General features: G+C 55.7%; 7 protein-coding genes across 7 annotated transcripts; 5 read left to right on the top strand and 2 right to left on the bottom strand.

Annotated features, from left to right (window-relative positions):
* Nucleotides 1–642: 642 nt before the first annotated feature.
* Nucleotides 643–2,483, top strand: VTJ83DRAFT_1444 (uncharacterized protein; the record flags this gene model as incomplete). Its single annotated transcript, XM_071007604.1, has 5 exons — nucleotides 643–821; nucleotides 901–1,561; nucleotides 1,633–1,684; nucleotides 1,742–2,220; nucleotides 2,301–2,483. The coding sequence occupies 5 exons, from the start codon at nucleotides 643–645 to the stop codon at nucleotides 2,481–2,483; spliced, it is 1,554 nt and encodes a 517-aa protein (XP_070870797.1).
* A 678-nt stretch (nucleotides 2,484–3,161) lies between these two features.
* On the top strand, nucleotides 3,162–4,922 carry VTJ83DRAFT_1443 (uncharacterized protein; the record flags this gene model as incomplete). Its single annotated transcript, XM_071007603.1, has 2 exons — nucleotides 3,162–4,264; nucleotides 4,331–4,922. 2 exons carry the CDS (start codon nucleotides 3,162–3,164, stop codon nucleotides 4,920–4,922), a joined length of 1,695 nt encoding a protein of 564 aa, XP_070870796.1.
* An 892-nt stretch (nucleotides 4,923–5,814) lies between these two features.
* On the bottom strand, nucleotides 5,815–7,144 carry VTJ83DRAFT_1442 (uncharacterized protein; the record flags this gene model as incomplete). The annotated part of the gene is made up of 4 exons (XM_071007602.1): nucleotides 5,815–6,172; nucleotides 6,236–6,334; nucleotides 6,398–6,885; nucleotides 6,950–7,144. The coding sequence occupies 4 exons, from the start codon at nucleotides 7,142–7,144 to the stop codon at nucleotides 5,815–5,817; spliced, it is 1,140 nt and encodes a 379-aa protein (XP_070870795.1).
* A 3,549-nt stretch (nucleotides 7,145–10,693) lies between these two features.
* Nucleotides 10,694–11,677, top strand: VTJ83DRAFT_1441 (uncharacterized protein; the record flags this gene model as incomplete). Its single annotated transcript, XM_071007601.1, has 1 exon — nucleotides 10,694–11,677. The coding sequence occupies one exon, from the start codon at nucleotides 10,694–10,696 to the stop codon at nucleotides 11,675–11,677; it is 984 nt and encodes a 327-aa protein (XP_070870794.1).
* A 1,209-nt stretch (nucleotides 11,678–12,886) lies between these two features.
* VTJ83DRAFT_1440 (uncharacterized protein) lies at nucleotides 12,887–14,690 on the bottom strand (the record flags this gene model as incomplete). The annotated part of the gene is made up of 6 exons (XM_071007600.1): nucleotides 12,887–12,960; nucleotides 13,015–13,239; nucleotides 13,304–13,867; nucleotides 13,931–14,063; nucleotides 14,130–14,324; nucleotides 14,382–14,690. 6 exons carry the CDS (start codon nucleotides 14,688–14,690, stop codon nucleotides 12,887–12,889), a joined length of 1,500 nt encoding a protein of 499 aa, XP_070870793.1.
* Nucleotides 14,691–15,769: 1,079 nt separating this feature from the next.
* On the top strand, nucleotides 15,770–17,447 carry VTJ83DRAFT_1439 (uncharacterized protein; the record flags this gene model as incomplete). The annotated part of the gene is made up of 4 exons (XM_071007598.1): nucleotides 15,770–16,348; nucleotides 16,403–16,753; nucleotides 16,805–17,290; nucleotides 17,352–17,447. The coding sequence occupies 4 exons, from the start codon at nucleotides 15,770–15,772 to the stop codon at nucleotides 17,445–17,447; spliced, it is 1,512 nt and encodes a 503-aa protein (XP_070870792.1).
* A 2,001-nt stretch (nucleotides 17,448–19,448) lies between these two features.
* VTJ83DRAFT_1438 (uncharacterized protein) lies at nucleotides 19,449–21,321 on the top strand (the record flags this gene model as incomplete). The annotated part of the gene is made up of 3 exons (XM_071007597.1): nucleotides 19,449–20,564; nucleotides 20,625–20,692; nucleotides 20,760–21,321. The coding sequence occupies 3 exons, from the start codon at nucleotides 19,449–19,451 to the stop codon at nucleotides 21,319–21,321; spliced, it is 1,746 nt and encodes a 581-aa protein (XP_070870791.1).
* Between the last annotated feature and the right edge of the window lie 330 nt (nucleotides 21,322–21,651).

Here is a 21,651-nt window from a genome sequence, read left to right as displayed (position 1 = left end):
GTGCGTTAACAAAGGAGGATGGGCCGCATGCTCGTGGTGTTGCAGAAAACGTGATCCAGTGAGCGGATATTAACCACAGTCTTCAAATGTGCTAGCTAGGAACAAGCAAACAATACGGTTCTCCCTCCTAGTTTTGAAACCCTCATGTCCCGCAGGAGCAGCGTCATCTGGAGTGGCTCGTGGCAAAATTCAATGATGGTTAGGATCATTCTGACCGAAGTCCTGGTGACGTGATTGTGGCTTCCACTGCAGTGTTCCCTCCGTCTTCACGCCTGGTTTCCCCCTCTCGCTGACCGGGTAATTGAAGAACGGTCCATGTCGCCGGCCAAGCAATGTTCGCCTTGGCGCTCCTCACCTCCCCTTCCTGGCTCCCGACCTTCCTGATACGAGCCTTGTCGCCATCAAACAGCAGTTCTGTAAACCCATCCGCTGCCGCCGATTGCAACTCTGGGATCGCATTGAGATGATGGAAAGCCATCACGACATGGTCGACGGTATAGACAAACGCGGGGCATGCATCGCATCTCTGCTCTATAATAATGCGCACCTGAATCAATGATGCTATCCTTTCGCTCTACAAGACAACCTTCCATCACGGCGACACGACCAGGGTAGAGACATTGTCCGTACTATCTGCCCACCATGAGGACGGAAGCTGTCTTTGCTATTCTATCGGCGCTTGGCTGCCTGGTTATTGGGGTCTCCGCCGAGGACCAGAGTCAGACTCAGGAGAACGAAGAGAGGTCCTGGGGCGTTGGCCCAGGAAATCGGAAGCCATGGGTCGACTCAAAGAAGCTGCAAGCCGACATTAAAACTGAAAAGTACGAGGCCAACATGATTCAAGGGTGTATCCACAAACTTTCCGGCTGGGTGCCCTGTTGCTAACTACGGCCTGTCAAGTCTCGTGGCCAACCTGCGTGCGCTGAACGACATCGCTTTCGCCAACGGAGGGAACCGCGCCTTCGGCTTGCCCGGCTATGCAGCTTCGGTCGACTACGTTTGGAAGCGCATCTCGAAGGTTCCAGGAACCCGCGCGTGGAAGCAGGATTTTGACGCCCTGTTCTCGCAGGTTGTGTCTATTGACCTCAAGGTGGGCGGCGAGGACATTTACGTCCACGGCCTGACCTATTCGCCGTCGACGCCGGCCGAGGGCATCACAGCCGAAATCGTGGCCGGCCCCGAGGGCGCCGCGGGTTGCAATGACGAAGCCTACGCGGATCTTGATGTGGCCGGCAAAATCGTCCTGGTACAGCGCTTCCGTTGTCCCACAGGCGGGACTCTGGCCGGTCGTCTCCTCCCTGCCGCCCGTGCCGGCGCGGCTGCCGTTCTTATTTACCACGATCTCACCACCAATGCCACTGCCGGCAGCCTCTCGGCCCCAAACCCCGAGCACGTTCCCGGCGGCTTCATTAACAAAGCTGACGGTGAGCGCATCAAGGATCGCCTTGCAGCTGGGGAGAAGCTAGAGGCCCATTTCCAACAAACCCAGGTTGTTGAGACCAGGACGACGCAAAACCTGTTTGTTGAAACTGTCGACGGCGACCCGGAAAATGTCATTGTCGTATGTGACAGGCTCCCCTTCGTCCCTCTTGCAGAAGTATCCGGTTGGCTAAGGAGTCTTGATACTATCAGCTCGGTGCACATCTGGACAGCGTCCAGGCGGGACCTGGGATTAACGACGATGGTAAGTTATTGTTTTGCTCTCTGGGTAGACGACTACCCCGTTGCTGACTTGGCAAAGGCTCTGGAACCAGTTTGATTCTCGAGCTCTTTCTCGCTTTCAGCAAGTACCGGGCCAAAAACAAGGTGCGCTTCGCATGGTGGGGCGCAGAGGAGTCCGGCCTCCTTGGGTCTAAACACTATTGCTCGACCCTCGACCCACGCGAGGCCGACCGCATCCTTGCGTACCTCAACTTTGACATGGTTGCCAAGGGCTACATTGGTGTGGGTGACGCAGATGGCAGCACGCATGGCTCCGTGGCGCCGCCGGGATCCGAGGTTATCGAGCGGCTCTATCACGAGTACTTTGCAAGCAAGAACATTACTGTTACCCCAGCAATCATAACCAACGGGAGCGATTATGCCTCGTTTTGGAGCATCCTCAACAAGCCCTTCGGTTTCCTTCATACCGGCACCGGCGTCGAGCAGGATCCGTGCTACCACCAAGCCTGCGACACGATCGACAACCCGGATCCGGACACGCACACGAAGAACGCAAAGGTGGGTTGCTCCTCGGCTGGCGGACCTCAGCGATCCTTGGATCATGATAGGTACTTGGTACTGATGCGTCCTTTCCCTAGGCCGCTGCTCACATCCTCAGCATCTTGGCCATGAACGGCGCCCGTCTCATCCCCAAGGGTGCACCCATCAACGCCACCACCTTGGCCGCTATCCGGACCCGCGATCTGACCCCCGACCTAGTTCAGATCGAGGAACTTGAAGCGCTGGGTGAGAGGCATCTTGGATGCGGACATGACATATGAGGAAGAATGACAGGGTTCAAAGGCGCTCAACAGGCAGCCGTGGGAAGGAAGGGCCGACAGACAATCCGGGAGGGCCACAGATCATCACAAACTTGCTCGATGATTCTGTCAAATCCGCCTTCGCAAATTTGCACGTGGTGATCTCATCCGTCCTGGTGCAACGCCTGCCGACTATCAAAGATTCTTGTGTTGCAATCTGCCCCGCCCCCTAGTCCGGTCCCCATTTGAGGAAGGCCGGCGAAAATGGGTCTCGGTGGAATCCGGTCCCAGAAACGGAAGGTCACAAAACATTCGTTGCCCGCTGAGCAACACTCTCCACTTGGGGTACTATGTAGAATCAGCACCTTCTGACCAGAATCGAGGCAAGGACTACACCAACGGTGACGCCAAGATAAGGGGACCCGAACGAACGGCGCGGGCTGATGTCATGCGTGATTGACAAGAACATGTGCGGCCATGCAGATCTCGTTGAAGCTTAATAATTAAGTAGCAGGTAACTAGCGCTTGTGCGTCCAAATACAAGTCTTCAATGCTCCGCCCTTCTGGTACCGTAGAAGGCACCAAGCGCCTGGCGTAGTGATTTCAAGAACGCCCGCACGTCGACAGCTTCGCGTCGTGTCAAACACCACGTGCGTCACCGCCAGCATTGTCACGACTTCGGGTTTTGACATATTCACGATGGCGTTCAAAGCAACCCTTCTGGCGGTCAGCCTCCTCGGGACGGCTCTGGCTGCCCAAGTGGATCACCTCGTGAGCCGTCGGTTGTCTAAGCGCTTCATCGATGACGCCGGTCATTACAACATCTCCTTCTACCATATCAACGACGTGCACGCCCACCTGGACCAGTTTTCGTCGTCGGGAACTGATTGCACGCGGCCCGAGCGTGGCTGCTATGGTGGCTACGCCCGTGTTAAGACGGTGCTGAAGGAGACACGACCGTCGCACCCGGACTCGCTGCTGCTGAACGTGGGCGACGAGTTCCAGGGAACCATGTTCTTCTCCTTCTACGGCGGCGAGAAGATCTCCCAGACCCTGAACCAGATCGGCTTCGATGCGATGACGCTCGGCAACCACGAGTTCGACCGCGGAGACGATCACCTGGGCGAGTTTCTGGGTAACCTGACCTTCCCCATCATCAGCGCAAACGTCTTCTCGGACCACCCGATGCTCAACCGCACCATTAAGCCTTTCCACATCTTCCCCCAGTACGACCTGGCAGTCATCGGTGTCACCACCGAGACTACGCCCGCTATCTCGTCGCCCGGCAAGGGCACGCGCTTCACGGACCCGATTGCGGCTGTCCAGGACACTATCGATTTCATCCGTTCCACCACCAACATCAAGCGCCTCGCAGCGATCACGCACATTGGCTATGAGGAAGACATGAGGCTTGCTCGCGAAACGACGGGCTTGCATCTCATCATGGGCGGTCACAGCCATACGCCCCTGGGAGACTTTGAGGGCGCGCAGGGTCCGTACCCCACGATCGTTGAGAACAAGGACGGCGAGGAGGTGTTCATTGTGACGGCCTACCGCTGGGGCGAGTATCTTGGCTACATCGACGTCACATACGACGATCAAGGCCGGATCTTGGCTTACCATGGCGGCCCGATTCACCTCACCAACACCACGGCCCAGGACGAGGACCTGCAGCGGCAGATTGATTCCTGGCGTGGTCCATTCGAGGAATTCGCCAAAGAGGTGGTTGGCTTCAGCAACGTCTTCCTGGAGCAGGAAACCTGCTTGCAAAAGGAGTGTCTGCTGGGCGATTATGTCTCCGAGTGAGTCCCCATTGCGTGAGACTGCGTAAGCCACAAGCAAGTGAGTGGCTAACATGGCATCCGCAGCGCGCTCCTCACGTACCGACTCAACGCGAGCACATCCGAGACAACGGCGCCGGCCTTTGCGCTCGTCAACGGAGGCGGCATTCGTGCGGCCATCGACGAGGGGCCGATCACCCGTGGTGAGGTCTTGACAGCATTCCCCTTCGCCAACTCCGTCGTTGAGGTAACATTGTCCGGCGATCGCCTCTGGGACGTGCTCGAGGGTATTGTATCTGGCGTCAACGTCCACAATGGCAAGCCCGTCACATCATTCCTGCAGGTCAGCCGCGGCATTCGCATCGAGTATGCGACCGGCGCCGCCACCTCCACGGGCAAGGTGCTTGTTTCCGTCAAAATCGGCGGAAAGCCGCTCGACCGAACTGCCCAGTACACGTTCGTCACCATTGACTTCCTCAGCAACGGCGGTGACAACTTTTTCAGCCCGGCTTTCAGCGACATTGTGGTGCTGGACACCGTGGACGAAGTGCTGCTGAGGCACATCGGTGCCACCTCGCCGGTGGACATCGCACTCGACGGGCGGCTGAGCGTCGTCCGCAATTGCAAGGCGGCGAAGGCGTTGAGGAGGGCCAAAGCGAGGCGAGCGCGGAGAGCGTAATTGATTAGGGAGATTACGGGGCTTCTATTTTCTATATCATTATATTACGATGATAATATGTAATTCCATTAAATTTGTCTTCTGCACCTAACGAATGTCGTCAATGAGTACTCGCCCTTGACCGGTGCTTGCTGTACGCCTTCATATCTTGTTGTCGCTACGGTGGGCCATGGACATGTATCCTTCGGAGATCGTACAAGTATAGCTTCTGACGTGCGATGCGTTGTGGAGGCGAATGGATGCGCTAATAAATCCAGAGACATCCAAGATGCGGTAGAAGGGTTCTCGAAGCCGCAAGTAAGCGGAACCGAAGACAAAAGCAAACTCCTGGGGGGAAGGGGAACCCCGGAAACACACCATCCATGATCATGACACCAAGACTTGCCCCTGAGTCATGTGGCCAGCTCCTAGGGAGCTTCTACCGTCTTCGCCGTCAGAAACTGGTGTCAACTTGAGCACTTGACCACACCGTGCTCGCAGAGCGGCCATGGATGGGGCCGAGGTGGGGGGGGGGGGGGGATGTCCTGGGCAGTGGCAATGAGGATGATGGGGACTTTCCATTGACAACCTTAGGAGAGCAAGTCATGATGGCCGGAGTCGAAGCCTGCAACTTCATCTGCTACCTAACTCACTTGACTCATGAAACGTCTCAACCAAGCCGAGCATCGGAACTTGACGATTCCCTTGGGGTCCATCTAAGTGAAACGGTGATCCGGAACAGGCGCGACAGTTTATGTCATATTATTTGTATGCTTCGTTAGGGTATCATGAAAATTAAGAGTCATACAGTACTGAATCGCATATTGCCGGCCAGGGCATTCATTGGCAAAGATCCTCCCGCAATCAGGAACTGACCAACACCGCCCTTCTCAAATACTGACAGCGTGTCTGCTCACCACCCAGGCTGCCTGGTTGCCCGCGCCTGGATGTTTTGTTGCTGTTGTTTTTGCTGTGCGGCCACGTCCTCGGCGCGCAGCTCCGTCGTGCTCGCATGGAATGACCTTTCTTCCAGGATAATGTACTTGTTATTGTCGTCGTTGATAGTATCAAGGTGTGTCACGCCCCCGGTCTTGGTACGCTTCTTGGTGGGGTAAGAGCCGATAGTAACGATGGCGCTGGGTCCCGTTGGGTTTTGGTGGCTGTACTTGTTGGACGTGCTACCGCCGAGCACCGACGAGCCGAACATCTTCTTGACGAGCGGATACATGCAAGGAATGCAGGCGCCGATAAGGACGCAATTACCCTCAATGCTACGCGAGACGTGGATTAGCAACTCGCCGAGAAGGCCGGAGCAGGATGGATTCCGAACTTACTTGGTCCAAAGCACGACATCATCCACCGCATACGTGAAGTCCTCAAGGGACAGAAGGCCGCTCAGCGTGTAGCACTTGTAGCAGGTGATGACTCCGGCACTACGCTCCCGGTCAATCGCGGTTCTCGCAGGAAAATATGTGAACAGAGGTCTGACGACTCACCAGTACCCAAAGCCGAGCGAGGACGACAGGGCCACCTTTTTCTTCCAGTTGAGTTGGAGGCCGAACAGGACGACGGTTGGGTAGATGGCCAGGTAAAAGTCGAACAGCACCGAGCAGATACCCAAGGCAAGGGCGTAGTCGACCGTGATCCTCCTGTCCCAGCATGTGCCCGGAGCGCCACCCCATTGCGCTGCGGCCGGCGTGCACTGGGCAAAGTTGATGACGAGCATGCCAGCGGCCATCAGGATATACAGGACCGAGATGATCCACATGATGATCCTGTGCACACGCCCCGGGTTAAGCACCTTGGCGAGCAGGATCACGACGGCAAGCTTGGGAATGGTGAAGGATGATACCCCCGGGACGAACGACACCACGGTATAGTAGATGGCCTTTGGCACGTCCTCGGGCGGCAGCGTGATCAGGTGTCTGCCACCTCCGTAAGCGATGGCGCGAGAGGCTAGAATGACATACGCGACGCTCAGGAGCTGTGTACAAGCTGGTCAGCCAGAGAGGAGCAAGACAAGGCCAAAACAGGAACAATGCGCTTACAATGCAGACAATGACAATATAGTCGTCGATAGCCAATTTGCGGATCGACAGGAGGCGGCTATAGATACGACCGATGACGAACAAGCCGGCCAGCGCCGTTAGGGAGCCCGTGACTCCAAGAATCAGAGGGCCTTTGTTCTCTTCGGCCCAACCCGGGTAGGGTTCCACGAAGTCTGGAGGAAGGTTGGACGACATAGTGGGTGTTGGCGTGTGGTTTCACGGTGCTGGCGCCGTTCGTGTCCACGTCTCGAGTTCCGCCGGAGTCGAGAGACGGGTCTCGCAATCCGGGATGGGGGAGGACGGTATAGGCTCTTTTATACGGCTCCAATGTTCACATGAGCATTGCGGTGTCGTTGATGGGCAAACGAATACCATGTCTCCCGCGGCGTGGATCAAAGCCAACCATGGGATTTGAGGCAGAGGAGTGTATGCAACCGGGTGAAGTTTAAATGTCGGATTCCGTGTGCTTTGACACGTTCCCGTCCGAATGTGCAGGTAAGGATGACGGCTAAGATGGGGTCGGTGGCAAAGTTCTTCCAGCGCGCCGGTGTGCTGGAACTCATGCAAAACGCCATTCCCAACTGTGACAGCAAAAACGGATCCGCTGATGCTGCCATCAGCTAGTGCACCATATATACCTGCTACTGCAACACCAACCTAGATGGTAGTGTGTCTTGCGCACGGATGCCGGCCTGACGGATGAACTCGTGCCTCGTGCTCGGGTTAACCGGCACACGAGGGTTGGTTGCAAGAGCAAGGGTTATGTGCGGTGCTCCTCAGTGTCTGCTACAGAGAATACGGGATATCCATGGTAGTGTACACAGTATGTAGAGTCGCTCTCGGACAACTAACTAGATCTAGGATTGGCCCTCTTGGCGATTTGGGCTGACTGAAGCGGCGAACGGGCCTCCTCTCCCTTCTGCGCCTAGCTCAACGGATTCAGTGGGGGTGATCGCCGAGTCTGGACCCGCTTTGCCGATTCTCAGGACATCAAAGCGTCATGGCTCGGGTTTACCAGCCGCTTTTGTCAACCGCAACCAAGCGCTTAACCATGTGCGCTTCCAGGATGACCCTCGGGTAATTGTGCCGAGCTTAACAGCAGGAGTCTCGCCTTGGACCTATCCGCACAGGAAAGGAAGCTGAACAATCCGCAGAACCACACGATGCGCCATTCGCAAAACGACTCGGTCAGGCCGCCCATGTGCTATCGAGACAGCCGCAAAGGCTTTCCTACTAGGGTTGCGTCTCTGAAGGATGTTGGCGGTTGGTGGCTGCCCAGCCGCACTTTGAGGTCCATCCGTGTGATGCGGCAAGACCCTAGACTGAGGCTTTACCTTGTGTTGGTGCGAGCCACATAATATCGGGAACTCTTCCAGTTGGTCGGGGAAACCACGCAAGGCGGAATGTGTGAACAGAAAACACACCATCACTTTCCGGTGGTAGTGTAGTCGTCCGTTGCCAGGCTGAGGTTCTTGTTCCAGGAAGGGAAACCTTCCTCCTTCAAAAGAGCTGTCTCGTGGTTTCCAGTACGTAACGCGAACAGAACGCAGCGCCCAACTGAAAAGGCCGATCAGCGAGTTGAGGTACGTAGAAGCCAAACCATGCTCTGCACATCCGTCCCTGGATTGCAGTCAAATCAGTTGACGCGTTCCTCCTGAGAAGACCTCGCTGGCTCTTGCATCTTTGCCTGGAGGCGAGAAGAGGTAGTAATTACCCCCTGAGTTCTACCAGGAACTACCCTCTTGGTGAAGCATTGATATCGTGTGCTTCGCGATGGTCTTCCGTCCAGTATGTAAAAGTCGCTCCGAAGGGGGGAAAGGTCACACATTGTGCTCCTCGAGCGAAGGACAAGGGATGTTCGATTCCTTTGTACACAGAACGCACCGTACCCTACCAAGCAGCCTTTTGCAGGGATGGTGCATTTGGCTTGTCTGCCCGCCGTATTCGGGAACCAGATGGCCGCTCTTGTTTTCATTGGCGCACCGCCGCAAGCGGACAGCCTCGAGTGTTCCACAAGCGTTGCGTGATAATAAGGGATCAACTTATCAAAGCATGGGATCTATAGTAATCATGCGTGCCTTGGCTTGGCTTGCTTTCAAGAAATTCGTGGTGTACTATACATACACAGTATTATCCTCTCGTGTGCAAGGTGATGGATATGTGTCGACTCTGTGGAGTAACGTTACCCTATCCTGTCGATGTTCTGCAACCCTCAGGCCGACCAGGATGGCTGTCATTAGTTACCTGGGGGTAATACTGCGGGGAAGCCCTGCATGCAATGTCGGAATTTCCCCGAGGCCCGGAACCCCTGGACACAGCAAGCTTGCCTTCCGTGGAAACGTCGGAAACATGGCATCCAACAGACGAAAACTTGCAGGACCAACAGACTCACACGCATAACGGCGAACTTCGGCAAACACTTTGTTCTGTTTCCTGCAATCTCCTCTTTTGTCTCGATCCAACACTGTCGTAACACATTGCGAGTACACATTGCTGGCGCAGAGTTGGAGATAATAACGGTATTTTTGATCCAACAAGTTATGCGAACACCACAATTGAAATCGCCGACACATGCATCTACGTATCCAGCACCACAACAAACGATGGTGTCATCTCCGCCACTCCAACGCCCAATGCAGGAATGGTTTAGTTATTCCCTAGCACGAGACCTGTGCGCGATGGGTCCCGGCAGGTTCTGATCTTCGAAGTCGAGACATGGCTCGTGGTTCCTGCCTCGTCCTTGCGGAACCATGCCCAGGCGTCGATGTCTTGGTCGTCGGCGGCGGTGGCAGACTCCGCCGCCGCACCGCCCTCCTGCGCCGACGGCGGCCGACGAGCCTCATACCACACTAGTGCACCGTGCAATATACACTAGCTAGCGTAGTGGATGGACAGTTTTGCACGTGTTTTGGATGCTGATGAAGGTCAGGCGGGACCCGCTTGGGAACAACCGTGGGCCGAGAAATCAAGAGAGCAGAGCAGTGTACTGTGTACTGGCCTTAGTATGCACCGAGCATTCCGGGTATCTGCAAATGTTCGGGATCGCGTTCTTTCGCCCCTTCTTCAGCTCATTGGTTTCCACACGATGTTAGCGTCCGGTTGTTCCAGGTTGTTGGCCCCGGCGTCATCCGCTTTTGCTCACCAGCCGCATGCCCCTGCTGTCCGGCCCATTCCTGCAGCGCTATCATCCACCAGCAGGCATCGCGTGCGGGGTCTTCATGCCGTAACTAGTTAAACTGGTCAATCTTGGGCGAGGCCGTGCACTATTGTGACGTGCCGAATACCGAACATTGACACCGGTTCCCGGTCAACACACGATTCTTCACGCTCTGGCGGCGCAGTACCCCTTGACTAGGCGCCGCTGTGGCTATTTCCGTGCAGGAGTCCCCAGTCAAACGCCGCTGTTACCATGTTTCCCTCACACAACTGGACTGTCTGCCCAGGGTCATCGCTGCGCCCCAGAAAGACAGACCTAGGGTGACATTGAGCTGGGGAAATACCGAAACGAAGCGTTTCTATTATTGCCCGTGCTCATTCTATGGCGTACCCCCTGTGGCTCGCGTCTGCCGATTGAAGAGGTTAAATGGCATTCCATGGTCCGTTTCTCCAAGGTTCCAGCAGCCACCACACCACGCCGCCCTCCATCGGTTCTGTTTCTTGAGGCTGAGACAAATTGTCTGGCGCTTAGTCCTCCCTCCCTTTCCTTCTCACCCTGATCTGCACCCGAGCACGCAAGCCATCACCATGATTGGCCGCGCCGCCCTCCTCGCGCCCATCCTCGCCGGCCTCGCGCCCACCGTGGCCGGTGCTGCTGTCAACGCTCAGGCATTGACCGAGCGCACATTCATGCCCCTGGCTTGCCTTTTGTTTGGCCCTACCGTCAGCCCATGGTGGCTCAACATGTGCAAGCCGCACCTCGATCTCGTCGTGATCGACCTGCGGTCCGCTGCCGAATATGCCGAGTCCCATATCCCCGGCAGCGTCAGCCTGCCCTTCGAACCCATCTCGGCGTGGAGCCAGATGGGTCCCGGGGACTTGCTGCTCGAGATGCCGCCGTCGGCCGATGTCTTTGCCACGCTCGGCTCCGTTGGCGTGAGCAACCCCAATCCGGCCACCAAAATCGTCCTCGTCAACGGCGTTGGCAACCCAGCCTTCCCCCAGGCCGCCTCGCCGCGCGTTGCCACCACGCTCAAGTATGCTGGCATCTCGGAGGGCCGCGTCTCCGTCCTCGACGGCGGCTTCCCCGCCTGGGCCAGCGAGGGCCTCCCGACTACCACGGTTGTCCCGACGCCCGTCCCGCGCACCTACACCGCGACCGAGGACCGCAGCTTCCTCGTCAACATCAGCTACGTGGCTGCCAACATCAACAAGAAGCACCAGGGCATCTTCCTCATCGACGGCCGCGACAAGGAGGTGTATGACGGTCTGGTCATGGAGGAGTGGGCCACCAAGCCGGGCCACATCCCCTCGGCCGTTTCCCTGCCCGCCAAGAACATCTGGAACCCCGATGGGAGCTGGAAGAGCCCTCTCCAGCTGCTCGGCATGCTCCGCGGCGCCGTTGGCTACAACGTCAGCCGCAGCTATGGCCAGATCATTGTCTACTGCGGTGTCGGCGGCTACGCGTCGAGCTGGTACTTCACTCTGACCCGCATTCTTGGCTTTGACAACGTCAAGATGTACGACGGCTCTGCCCAGGAGTGGAGCCGCTATTATGACATGGAGATGTAATGCTTAATTGGTGTAGACCTTCTTCAGAAACAGATTTGGGTTGGTGTTCAGCGGCATGGGCGTCATGCTTGGGGGTGGATTTAATCGGGTTGTTTCCTTCAGGCGACGGTTGGCGTTCATTTCTCCAAATACCCTTGTAAATACTCTAATTAGAGGACTTGAGCGTGAATAGTAAATTGTTTCGCGCGTTCCCAGCTACGCCGGTGGTTTGAGTACAGGAATCACCATGCCCGTGAAAGGAAATTGCTATATATGCTCTTGGTTGATCTTTCGCAAGCGAGTATGCACTAAAGTCTCCAGTGCCCCGTGGAAGCCGGCTTGTGATCGCCGGGGTTCGGAGGCCGACCAGCATAACTTTGAAATTCATAAACTTCCGGCTGAAGTACTCCCAGGGGCGAACGCAACATGAGAATCGTATTGGACATCATAGTCTGGAGGCTCCCATCTTATGGCCTGTCCGCTCAGCAGTGACTAGGATGTTGTGCAGCAGACATCGATGCCTCAGCAATGAGAAGTCCGTCCATGCAGGTCTCCTTTTCTGCAGTCTTTGGCAACGTGAGATGGCATTCTGAGTCTTGGTTTGGTCATCAGTTGTTTTTGGAGCTGGATTACCCTTCTTGTCAGAGATGTGAACAACTGGCAAGGTATTTGATGGACGAAAGGGGTAGTTGCCTAGGTTGGTGCCTGGAAACTCGTTCCAGTAAATTCTGAGTTCGAGGATGTTCCCTGCTTTGATGCTCTCAGCTGCTAGGCACTGGTCAAGAGTCACCGGACTGCGAAGCTTTGGCAGCAACACTTCCCTAGTTAGGTAGTATGGTGTTGATTTGTCCATGGCTTGAAAATGACCCCCAGAGTACGAATGATCCATGGGCTCTTCGGTCCATGTTCATGAAGTAACAGTGTTGTTGACCATTGCTACTTGGCATCTGCGTGAGGTGGGGATGGGTGCCCCCGATCACTCTCAATACAACAACTCTTGTGGCATCGAACATGTATACCTGACAGGTCCCTCTACACAATAGTCATGTATCTCCTCGGGCAAGAAGTGTCTTAACGGGCCGGTTGGGTCAAATAATCTCCCTGCTTCCTCAGGACGACGAAGCCTTGACATGGAATAAACAGGATTCTCATTATGCAAAACAAACGTAAGTAAATACAATGCCAGGCTCTGTTCGCAAAGGAACTTGCCCCATCGAGAGCTGCGTCGTTTTACTTTCCGCCACTCCCAGCTTTCACCTGGGCTGCTCTGGTTGCTCTCCATACTGGACCCTTGAATCGGAGCACTGCGAATGTTGTCAGAATCAATCATGATCAGTCAAGGGCCCCAGAAGACGTACGGAGGACAGCAGATGCAACAATGGTCAAGTCCAGAAGAGCAAGACCCGTAAAACACCATCCGACTCCCATGCGGGATACCAGTGAGGGAATAATGACGGCAGCTATCGCAGCCCCAGGATTACGCAACATGTTGCCGAGTGCAAAGGCGCCAGCTGACTGCTGGGGAACGCACTCGGTGAGGAAGGCAGTGCTTGTGACGAAGACCCAGTTCATACCGAAACCAGCTAGAAGAGGCATGCATTGTTAAGAATCAGCTCAGGGTGCAGACGAAGCGACAACGTGACTTACTCAGAAAGGTAGAGAGGAGAACGACTGCGGGATGACGACTGAAGTGAACGAACCAGCCATACATGACGCAGCCGGCTGCGCAAACAAGAACTCCCCAGATCTGATCCACAAGACGAAACTCTGGATCTACCTTCCCATCGAGCGCGATGCTAGACGCTTTCCGCCGGCGCCAGTCAGAGAAGCGCCCGCCGCACAGTGATCCAACGATCATGGCGGTGCCGACTGCAACAAATCCAGCACCGATAGCTGCAGGAGACCAGCGGTAACGTAGCACAAGTTCCGTTGGCAGGTTCACCGAAATTGCAAAGTAGGTAGAATACAGCATGGCCGTGTTGAATGTGACGATGCCAATGGGAGGGTACCGGAAGAGCCGCCAGTAACCTTTTAGGGTCGGCACGGGTGGTGGCGGCCCGCGTGCCCACGAGGGAACCAGAGGAGCTGAGAGAGCAGGCGGCCAGATGAAGGCGCTGCGCTCCTTGTAAATCCTGCCATTGCCCACCCGGGCGCGGAGCGTCTCTGGCAGCGCGAAGAGAATAACAAGCCAGAGGGCAAAACCAGATATGGCTGCGTTTGTGTGAGACACAGGTGCCCTTGTGGAAGCAGGCAGGCCAGGAGGGACAAACTTACCCAAGAACCCGAAGATCCACCTCCAGTTCGCCTCAGCAAAAGCACCACCCAGAACAGGGCCGATTATGGGCCCGCACTGAGGCCCGATGAGAAACACGGACATGGCAAATGCTCGACCTTTCGGCTCGGTGATCTGGATGTTTTCATTAGGGTTGGGCCCTCAGAAACCAACAGTCAGGTAATGATAGGAGACGCCTACATCCGCAACAGACCCAGCACCCATGGACACAACGGAGGAGGATCCAAACGCTTGGACGATGCGCAGAACCACCAGCGCCGCGTAGTGTGCCGGCACAGCGGAAAGCAAGATGTTGGCTACGATGTAGATAGTAAGCGAGATAAGGTAGAGAGGTCGGCGCCCCTTCCAGTCTGCAAAGCTGGACCAAAATAAAGGCTACATTGCGTTAGATATTTCGATACTGGTAACAACGGAAAAGGGATAAATGCCCACTCCAAACGCAAAAGTCAGCATAAAGACAGACACGGTGACGTTAATAGCCGTAACGCTGGCGTGAAACTCGTTCTCTAACACGGGCAGAGCCGGCAGGTAAATGCCCCCTGCGAGCGGCCCAAAGAAGCCAGCAACAGTGATGACAATGAGAATGAAGCGCCGCCGCTGTGGTGTGAAGGCCGAGTAGGGCTCTGGCTGCGTGGCCAGGTCCTTCTCGAGCTTCTCAGCGTCCTGCACCGGGGTGGGCGCGCCGGAAGACTCCGCGGCCATCGTGGTGGTAGCAGCGGTGGTGGTAGACTCGTTGTTCATGTTGGGGAATCAACCTCGTTGTTGAGACGGATAGGTGATGTGAAAGCTCACAAAAACAGAGGAGGGCGCTGACGAGTATATCCCCGGGGGTTGGTCCCCAGGCAAGGCTCAAGGGGTCTCGTCTGAACCCAGCACGGGTTCGTTGAGGGTGCTATGAACTCCGAGCGCTGCAGGCCGGTCTCGGCACCGTGCATACTGTTAAAGGTAGCTCCCCCTGCCCGGTGTATGTCAGCTTCGTCAGGCGGGTTTGTAAGGCCACCCAGGGGGGTCGGGTGTGTAATTCTGTGTGCATGGCCGGGGTTAGGTCAGCACAGCTGCGTAGAGCCACATTGGACGAGGCATTCGAGAACGTCTGCGACCCCTGGCAGAATCACAACCTGAGCCAACACGAAGCCGTGTGCTGACATCGTGAAACTAGTACTTAAGGTATACGGTGTATGATGAACGCCTAGCGAAGATGGGGCTGGCAACGTGCGAACTGTTTTTCTCTCACTGTCACATCGTCACTTGGTATTGTAGCTACCTTACCGAGCATTCTCGGTATCGAGGTCACCTTACCGTCGGGCGCAGGCATGCAGGTTGCAGGTCAGCATCCTCCGGTCAGCTTGCATCCCAAGCGACCCTGATTCGCGAAGGTCGACACCCCCCACGCGGATAACGGGAGGTTGCTAGGAAAACCTGAAAGCCTCGATCGCACCCCCGCACAACGTCAGCCCCGCAGGATGGCGCCAATTTCATGCTGGATAACTAACAGTTAATAGCGAACTAACTAGTTTGGGCGGTGCAGCGGTCTGGCCGCACACCCTGGGCGTGCTTGACTTGACGAATGGGTCCGGTCTGAGGTGTACCACCTCATCTCCTCCATGAAACATTCCTTCCGGATATCTTTAGATGACGGGTCTGGCCTCAGACACGAGCATATGGTTCGAATTTGATCCATTACTGTGATATTCCCCAAGAGATCATATGGTCCCAGTAGTGACACGACGCGCTCAGATCATCCAGCCCGCCTCATTCTGAACCTACCAGCTCAACCCTACCACTTTGTATCATCCCAGAGACAACTCAGCCCTCAAGCCATGTTTCTTGTTTTCGACTTGCTTCTTTTGGCAGTTGGCTTCATCCTCCTGATCTATTACGTCTTCTTGCTACCACCAAAGCATCCGACAAACATTTCCTCGGTTCCGTTTTGGGTTGCTCTCATCCCGTTCTTCAAAGATGTTGACCAGTCTGACATTTTCCGCCAGTACTTTGAGCGGCCACTCCGGGAGTACGGAGCTGTCAAGGTGTTTTTCGGCGCCCAGTGGAACATCCTGGTGCACAAGCCGGCGTACATTTCAGAGATGTTCAGGAATGAAGACTTATACCAGAAGAGTGGGAACCAAAAGAAAATCCCACACAGCGTGCTCGCTGAGTTTCTGGGTGACAACATCATCTCCGCGTATGGTGACACATGGAGAAACTACCAGGCGGTGATGAAGCCAGGACTGCAGCGCAAATTTGACGCGGACAAGATCGCCAACAATGCCAGAAGGCTTGCTAAGCTCCTTCGACATACGCAACAACGGGCAGGACATCGCGGGGTCCCTGTCCAGGAACTCCTCCAACGTTACTCTGTTGCGAACTGCACCGAGGTCGTGCTTCAGATGAAACTTGATGTGAGTTTTGATCTTGTTGGGTCAGATGAACGGGAACACTGACACGCAGACCAGGCCTTGGAGTCACCCAACGTGCCTATCAACCTTCTACAGAGTGCGATAAAGCGCGAGATATTCATGCCAATTTTCATGAACTTTCCGGTGCTTGATCGGTTTCCATTTCCTAGCCGCACTGGGGCGCGGAAACTGGTCGCCAAGTTCAAGGGGGAGCTCAAACACGTTCTGATGGAAAGCAAACAAAACAACGAGGCGGACGGTTTGGGAGCCCGCATGCTGGAGGCCCACGAATTGGGACTCTGGAGCGACAAGCAACTATTAGATAACCTAACTGTGACATTCGTCGCAGGCCAGGAGAATCCGCAGTTGTGCATGATTTCGACTCTGTACCTTCTGGGGAAGCATCCGGTATGTCTCTCCAGGAACCTGGCTTTGGCATGATGTCTGACAAAGATGCAGGAAGCGCAGGAGGCCCTTTACCACGAGATCCGCAGCAGGGGACTTGATGGCGCACGATCCGACCCTGAGGCTCTTCAGGATATGCCGTTTCTAACCGCAGTCATCTATGAAAGCCTGCGTCTACTCCCGCCCATCGGGCAACTGGTGAACCGGCGAGCAAGCAAAGACGCCATGTTGGGCGGCGAAATATTCATTCCGAAGGGGACATACCTTGGCTACAATTGCTATTCTACCAACCGTGACCCAGCGGTCTGGGGTGCAGATGCGGACACGTTCAACCCCGGAAGGTGGGGGGCCTCCATGATGGCCATCCAGAAGCAGTATCGCGCGCGGAGGGCGCGTGCAGAATTCATCACATTTCACGGGGGACGCCGCGCCTGTCTCGGGGAGAAGTTTGCCGTCCTGCAGATGAGGATTACTCTTGTGGCGCTGATCCAGGAGGTCACATGGAGGCTCGATCCCACCTGGACTGACAGGAAGACTCCGGTAGGCAATGATACTTCTATCACGTTTGCGGCATCGGCACATGCTGACCATAGTTGCCCAGGCTGGGCCATTATACCCCCGCGCATTGAGGCTCGTGTTCCAACCGCGGTCCGACACGTTGGACTCGGACTCGGACGAGAAGCAGCCCGAGGCATAATCCAGGTAATCCGAACGTATTGTGTGAGACAGAAAACAACGATGGATGTTTGCAAGGGGGCATGCGGAAGGACTAAGGGCGCGAAGAGAGCGAAGGTGGTTCACTCGTGTGGAAATCGCATGTGTGTAGTTCGCTTTTAAGGCTTTCTAAACTTAATTGTGTGAACATCTCTCCAAGACTTTCTGTCAACAGGCCTTCTTGGTATCGGGCTCAGACTTGGATTCTCTTCCTCCCGAAGGTAATCCGAACACTAAGGACTATCCACGACGGACGCCCCTGATCGAATGCTAATATCTCCAAACACGAATCAAGCCACCAACCACTTGGCGTGGCGGTCAGAGCCATGAGATTATCGTAGACGTCTGGCCCTCACTGGCACGCTGTTTAACTGTGTATCGTACGGCCATGTGCGTCCCGGATCATGTCGAAGCAACGCTGTGATGCAACCTCCCCCCCCCCCCCCCCCCCTCCCCCCGCGGCGCACCCCGCTCCCCCACCCTCCTCCTCCCTATGACACCAAAACGATTGCACCCGAAATACATACTTACGCGCCTTCGAGCATGGAGGTATCCAACCCATTCCTTAGGAGCACGGTGTACCATTGGCGTATAGAAATTAGCTTAAGCGACGACCGGCCGTGCCACATGGCGATCCCGCTGTCACCACCGTCACGATAATTAGGACTGTTGTCAAGACACTACTTCCCAGAAGACCACACCCCTCCACGATCACCAAAGAACCAAAGAAAACAACGAAACTAGACTCACACCCGGTACATTGCGATAGGGTGGGTGACAGGCAACCCACAGCCACGATGGAACCGCCGGTCACGAAGAACAGGACCCGATGTTCTACATACACGACTTCACACCACCCAGGGGTCCCGTTTTAGTGCAGGCAGATCCAGGGCCAAGGTCGCAATGCTTGGCGCTGACAGCAAACACAGCCTGCAATTGTTCTCCTCGCGCCACCTGCTCTTGAGCACACCCGCAGGCATCGAAAATGGGGCGCGACGTCAATGGGTCCCGAAACATGGACCAGCCCTCGGGATTATGCTCGGTATTACTGTGTATGTAATTTCTTTGTACTGTACGTACTTTGACGCATCAGAGCCACGAAACATGTCAACAAGATATATACAAGCAGCACACATAAAAGAAAATAAAAGGGGGGAATAAATAATAACTATCGGATGCCCTGTAGCGTTGGTCTTCCATTTCATCTTCCATGATGTGCTCGGCACCAAGATATCTCAGCTAAACTATTTCGATCCGCTGTCGATTTATCGGCGTCTGTGCTCAACAAGCCCGGAAGCCAGGATCGAGGGTTTGTCTCACGTCACGTCAACACAACGTTTGGGAAATCCAAGATCGCTTCAACCGTGTTTGCCTGCAGATATCGTGCAACACACTCCATCCGCTTACGCCGCACTCCCACACACAGTGCGTTGCCAGCCTCGTGAGGCCACCATTGCACATCTTGGGGGGTGCGCGGCCGAACCGGGCCAGGGCTCAAGACACGAAGAGTAGGGGACGGGGAAGATGCATGGCGAGGACAGGCCAAATCCTCACCTGCTGGATACAGTACACCAAGCGCCACACACCATCACACGTCCCCCTGCCGCCGCCGGCCGGCGGTGTCGTCCCGGTGTCCGCATCTTACACCAACCACAGTGGTTAATCCATTCTGGGAGCAGCTTCGAGAGCACACAGACAGGCATACGATTTCGTCAACACGCTCCTTCGGAGCCAAGGTCAAGCTCATCACCCAGGATCCGAACCTGTGTGGGCAGATAGCCTGATCAATGTTATGCAATCAACTCGTCGACAGAATATTTCTTTGCCGCCGTTCCCCCAGCTAACTCGGCCCACAACCTTGGAGCCAGACCTGGGGAGTCATCTTCAAGTTCTAATTTCCTCACCTGAGACATCCACAGCGGATAGCAACACACAACATTCCTCTTGTCTACATCCCATACCTTTCCTCCGCTCATTTGCCACCATGGAGGTCTCCAACGAGGGTGAATCCTTCTACCACCGCTTCAAAGGGTCCGTCTTGTACAACTCCACGGGGGACCTAGTGTATTGCACTGGCCCCCGGCAAGGCTGGGTGGAGGAGAACTGGACCGCGCTGCGGTCGAGTCCTCCGACCCAATATCAAGGTGTCAGCGTCAAGGTGTTCCACAACCTCAACCCAGACACCTCGCAGCACAATGTTAGCGCCGTCATTGTTGACCACGGAGCGGGCCAGCCCGCAAGAACTTCTTTCGAGGAGTTCTTTGTACAGCTGATCCTCGACCAGGCGGATCTCTGTGCAGGTACCCCGTCTACCATTCTGGCGGCCGAGGCCGAGACCATCACGCAAATCATTGTTAACCTCTTCGACCGGTATCTTCGGTACGAAGGCAAGGACGACAAGTGGCTAGAATGCGGTCAGCCATACTTCGCCAAGCGAGTCCGCCACTTCACTAGCCGCAACATGCCCATCCAGCTCTGCTTGCCAGCCTTTCCTTGCAAGTCTGCCAACACGGATAAGGTGACGGGCACGAACCCTGACCGGGGCGAGGAGCTGGCGCTGGAGCGGCTGCACAGCTTCATCGAAGCTGTTGAGCGCGTCTATTCCCCGGGAGCGAAGCTATGGATCATCAGCGATGGTCACGTCTTCAGCGACTGCATCGGAGTAGACGACACGGTCGTCGATGCGTACGGCGCCAGGCTGAAGGAGATGAACCATGCCATTGGGCTCCGGCGGGGCAATGTGAACCGTGTTGGGTTCAGATCACTGGTCGATCTTTTCCAGCTAGCGTCTGTTGGCCGCGCTGCCGAGCAGCTTGCGGACCTGGCGCAGAGGCTCGACATCCCCAACATCGAGCACCACATAGCCACCAAGCTAACCGACGAGGCCGAGCTGTGCCGGCGTATCTTGATGGCAGGCTGCGCGCCGCGGAAGTCGGCCGTCCGGGCAAAGATCGAATCCAAGGATGCAGCCCTCACCGCGTTATACCGCGGCTTCTCGCGGTTTATGCTCGAAGATCTAGAGCATCATCCGTGCACGCAGAGCATGAGCAAGGCCCAGAGGAAGAAGCTCTCTTCTAAGGTCGCGTTTGAGATGATCCTGGTATGTGTGGTTTTGCACCTGGGATTGTGCCGGGCAGCCTTGCTTACGCATTGGGCACAGCGGAACCAGGCCTATTCCAACCTCGTTGAGCTGGTCTTCCCGAACCACGTCCGCCTATCGATCCATGCGTAGGTAGCACCTGCTATGGTTTTGCGGAATTTCGTGACGGGCGACTTGTTAACCACCCAGCTGAAGGCACAACAACACCGGCCCCAAGTTCGGCATCCAGCTTTTCGACCCAGTGCGGGTGCGTGCGGTGATGGGTCTTTCCGTTGACGGCGAGCTCATGACGTCGTTGGACCTGCTGCACATTCCCACTCCGTGGCACAACTCGGTGGTGCAGCTGGGTGGCAGCGACGTGATCCTGGTGACCAAGGCCAAGATCGTCCGAGCCGCGCTCGAAGCGGGCAACATGAAAGGTGGGCTAGTGGTGAGCCCGTCTGGGCATCCGTATTTTGCACTGCAGAGTGCAGAGTCAACTAGTTCATCAGATAGCCCCGCTACCGTGGCCGAAGAGGAGCCAGACAGGCAGATCAAAAACCAACAAGAGCACAACGAAGCTCCAGCTGCTGTTCATCGGGTCATTGGCGAAACGAAGCCTCGGCCGCGGCGACGGGCGACCTTGTCAAAAAAGGCCGATGCTGTCGTAACAGCGGTGGTGCGGCGGAACTCGACTGTCGAGCCTGCAAAGCGCGATACTTGGCTCGGTAGAGTACGGTGGCTTTTGTTGTTCTTCTGGCCCACATCGAGGTGGTGAGATGTGGATCATGCCCGCTCAAGTTGGAGTTGGGTTGTTTCGGGTTTCGCGGGAGCAGGTTTGAGGGAGTTTGGTGGTACATCAAGGAAGCAAGGGTTTGGAATTTTCAGTTGGGGGAGGGGGGTTCTGAACAAGATGCCATTGTATCAGGTAATCTAAGGAAGGTTAACGCTACATCACTGGATACCTTCGCTTCCGTGAGAAACACCCGTCTTCATGTTTTGTTCGGGCACTGAGGTGCACAGGTCTTCGTTCACATGTCCCGAGCCTGTTCGTAATTGGTCCGCTGCCCACAACTTGCTCAAATGCCCGCTTAACAAGCTCATGTCA

The sequence above is a fragment of the Remersonia thermophila genome, chromosome 1 (genome assembly GCF_042764415.1).
Source record: "Remersonia thermophila strain ATCC 22073 chromosome 1, whole genome shotgun sequence".
NCBI lineage: Eukaryota > Fungi > Ascomycota > Sordariomycetes > Sordariales > Chaetomiaceae > Remersonia > Remersonia thermophila.
The sequence above is the reverse complement of the archived record's forward strand: the minus strand, read 5'-3'. Positions and strand labels throughout refer to the sequence as shown.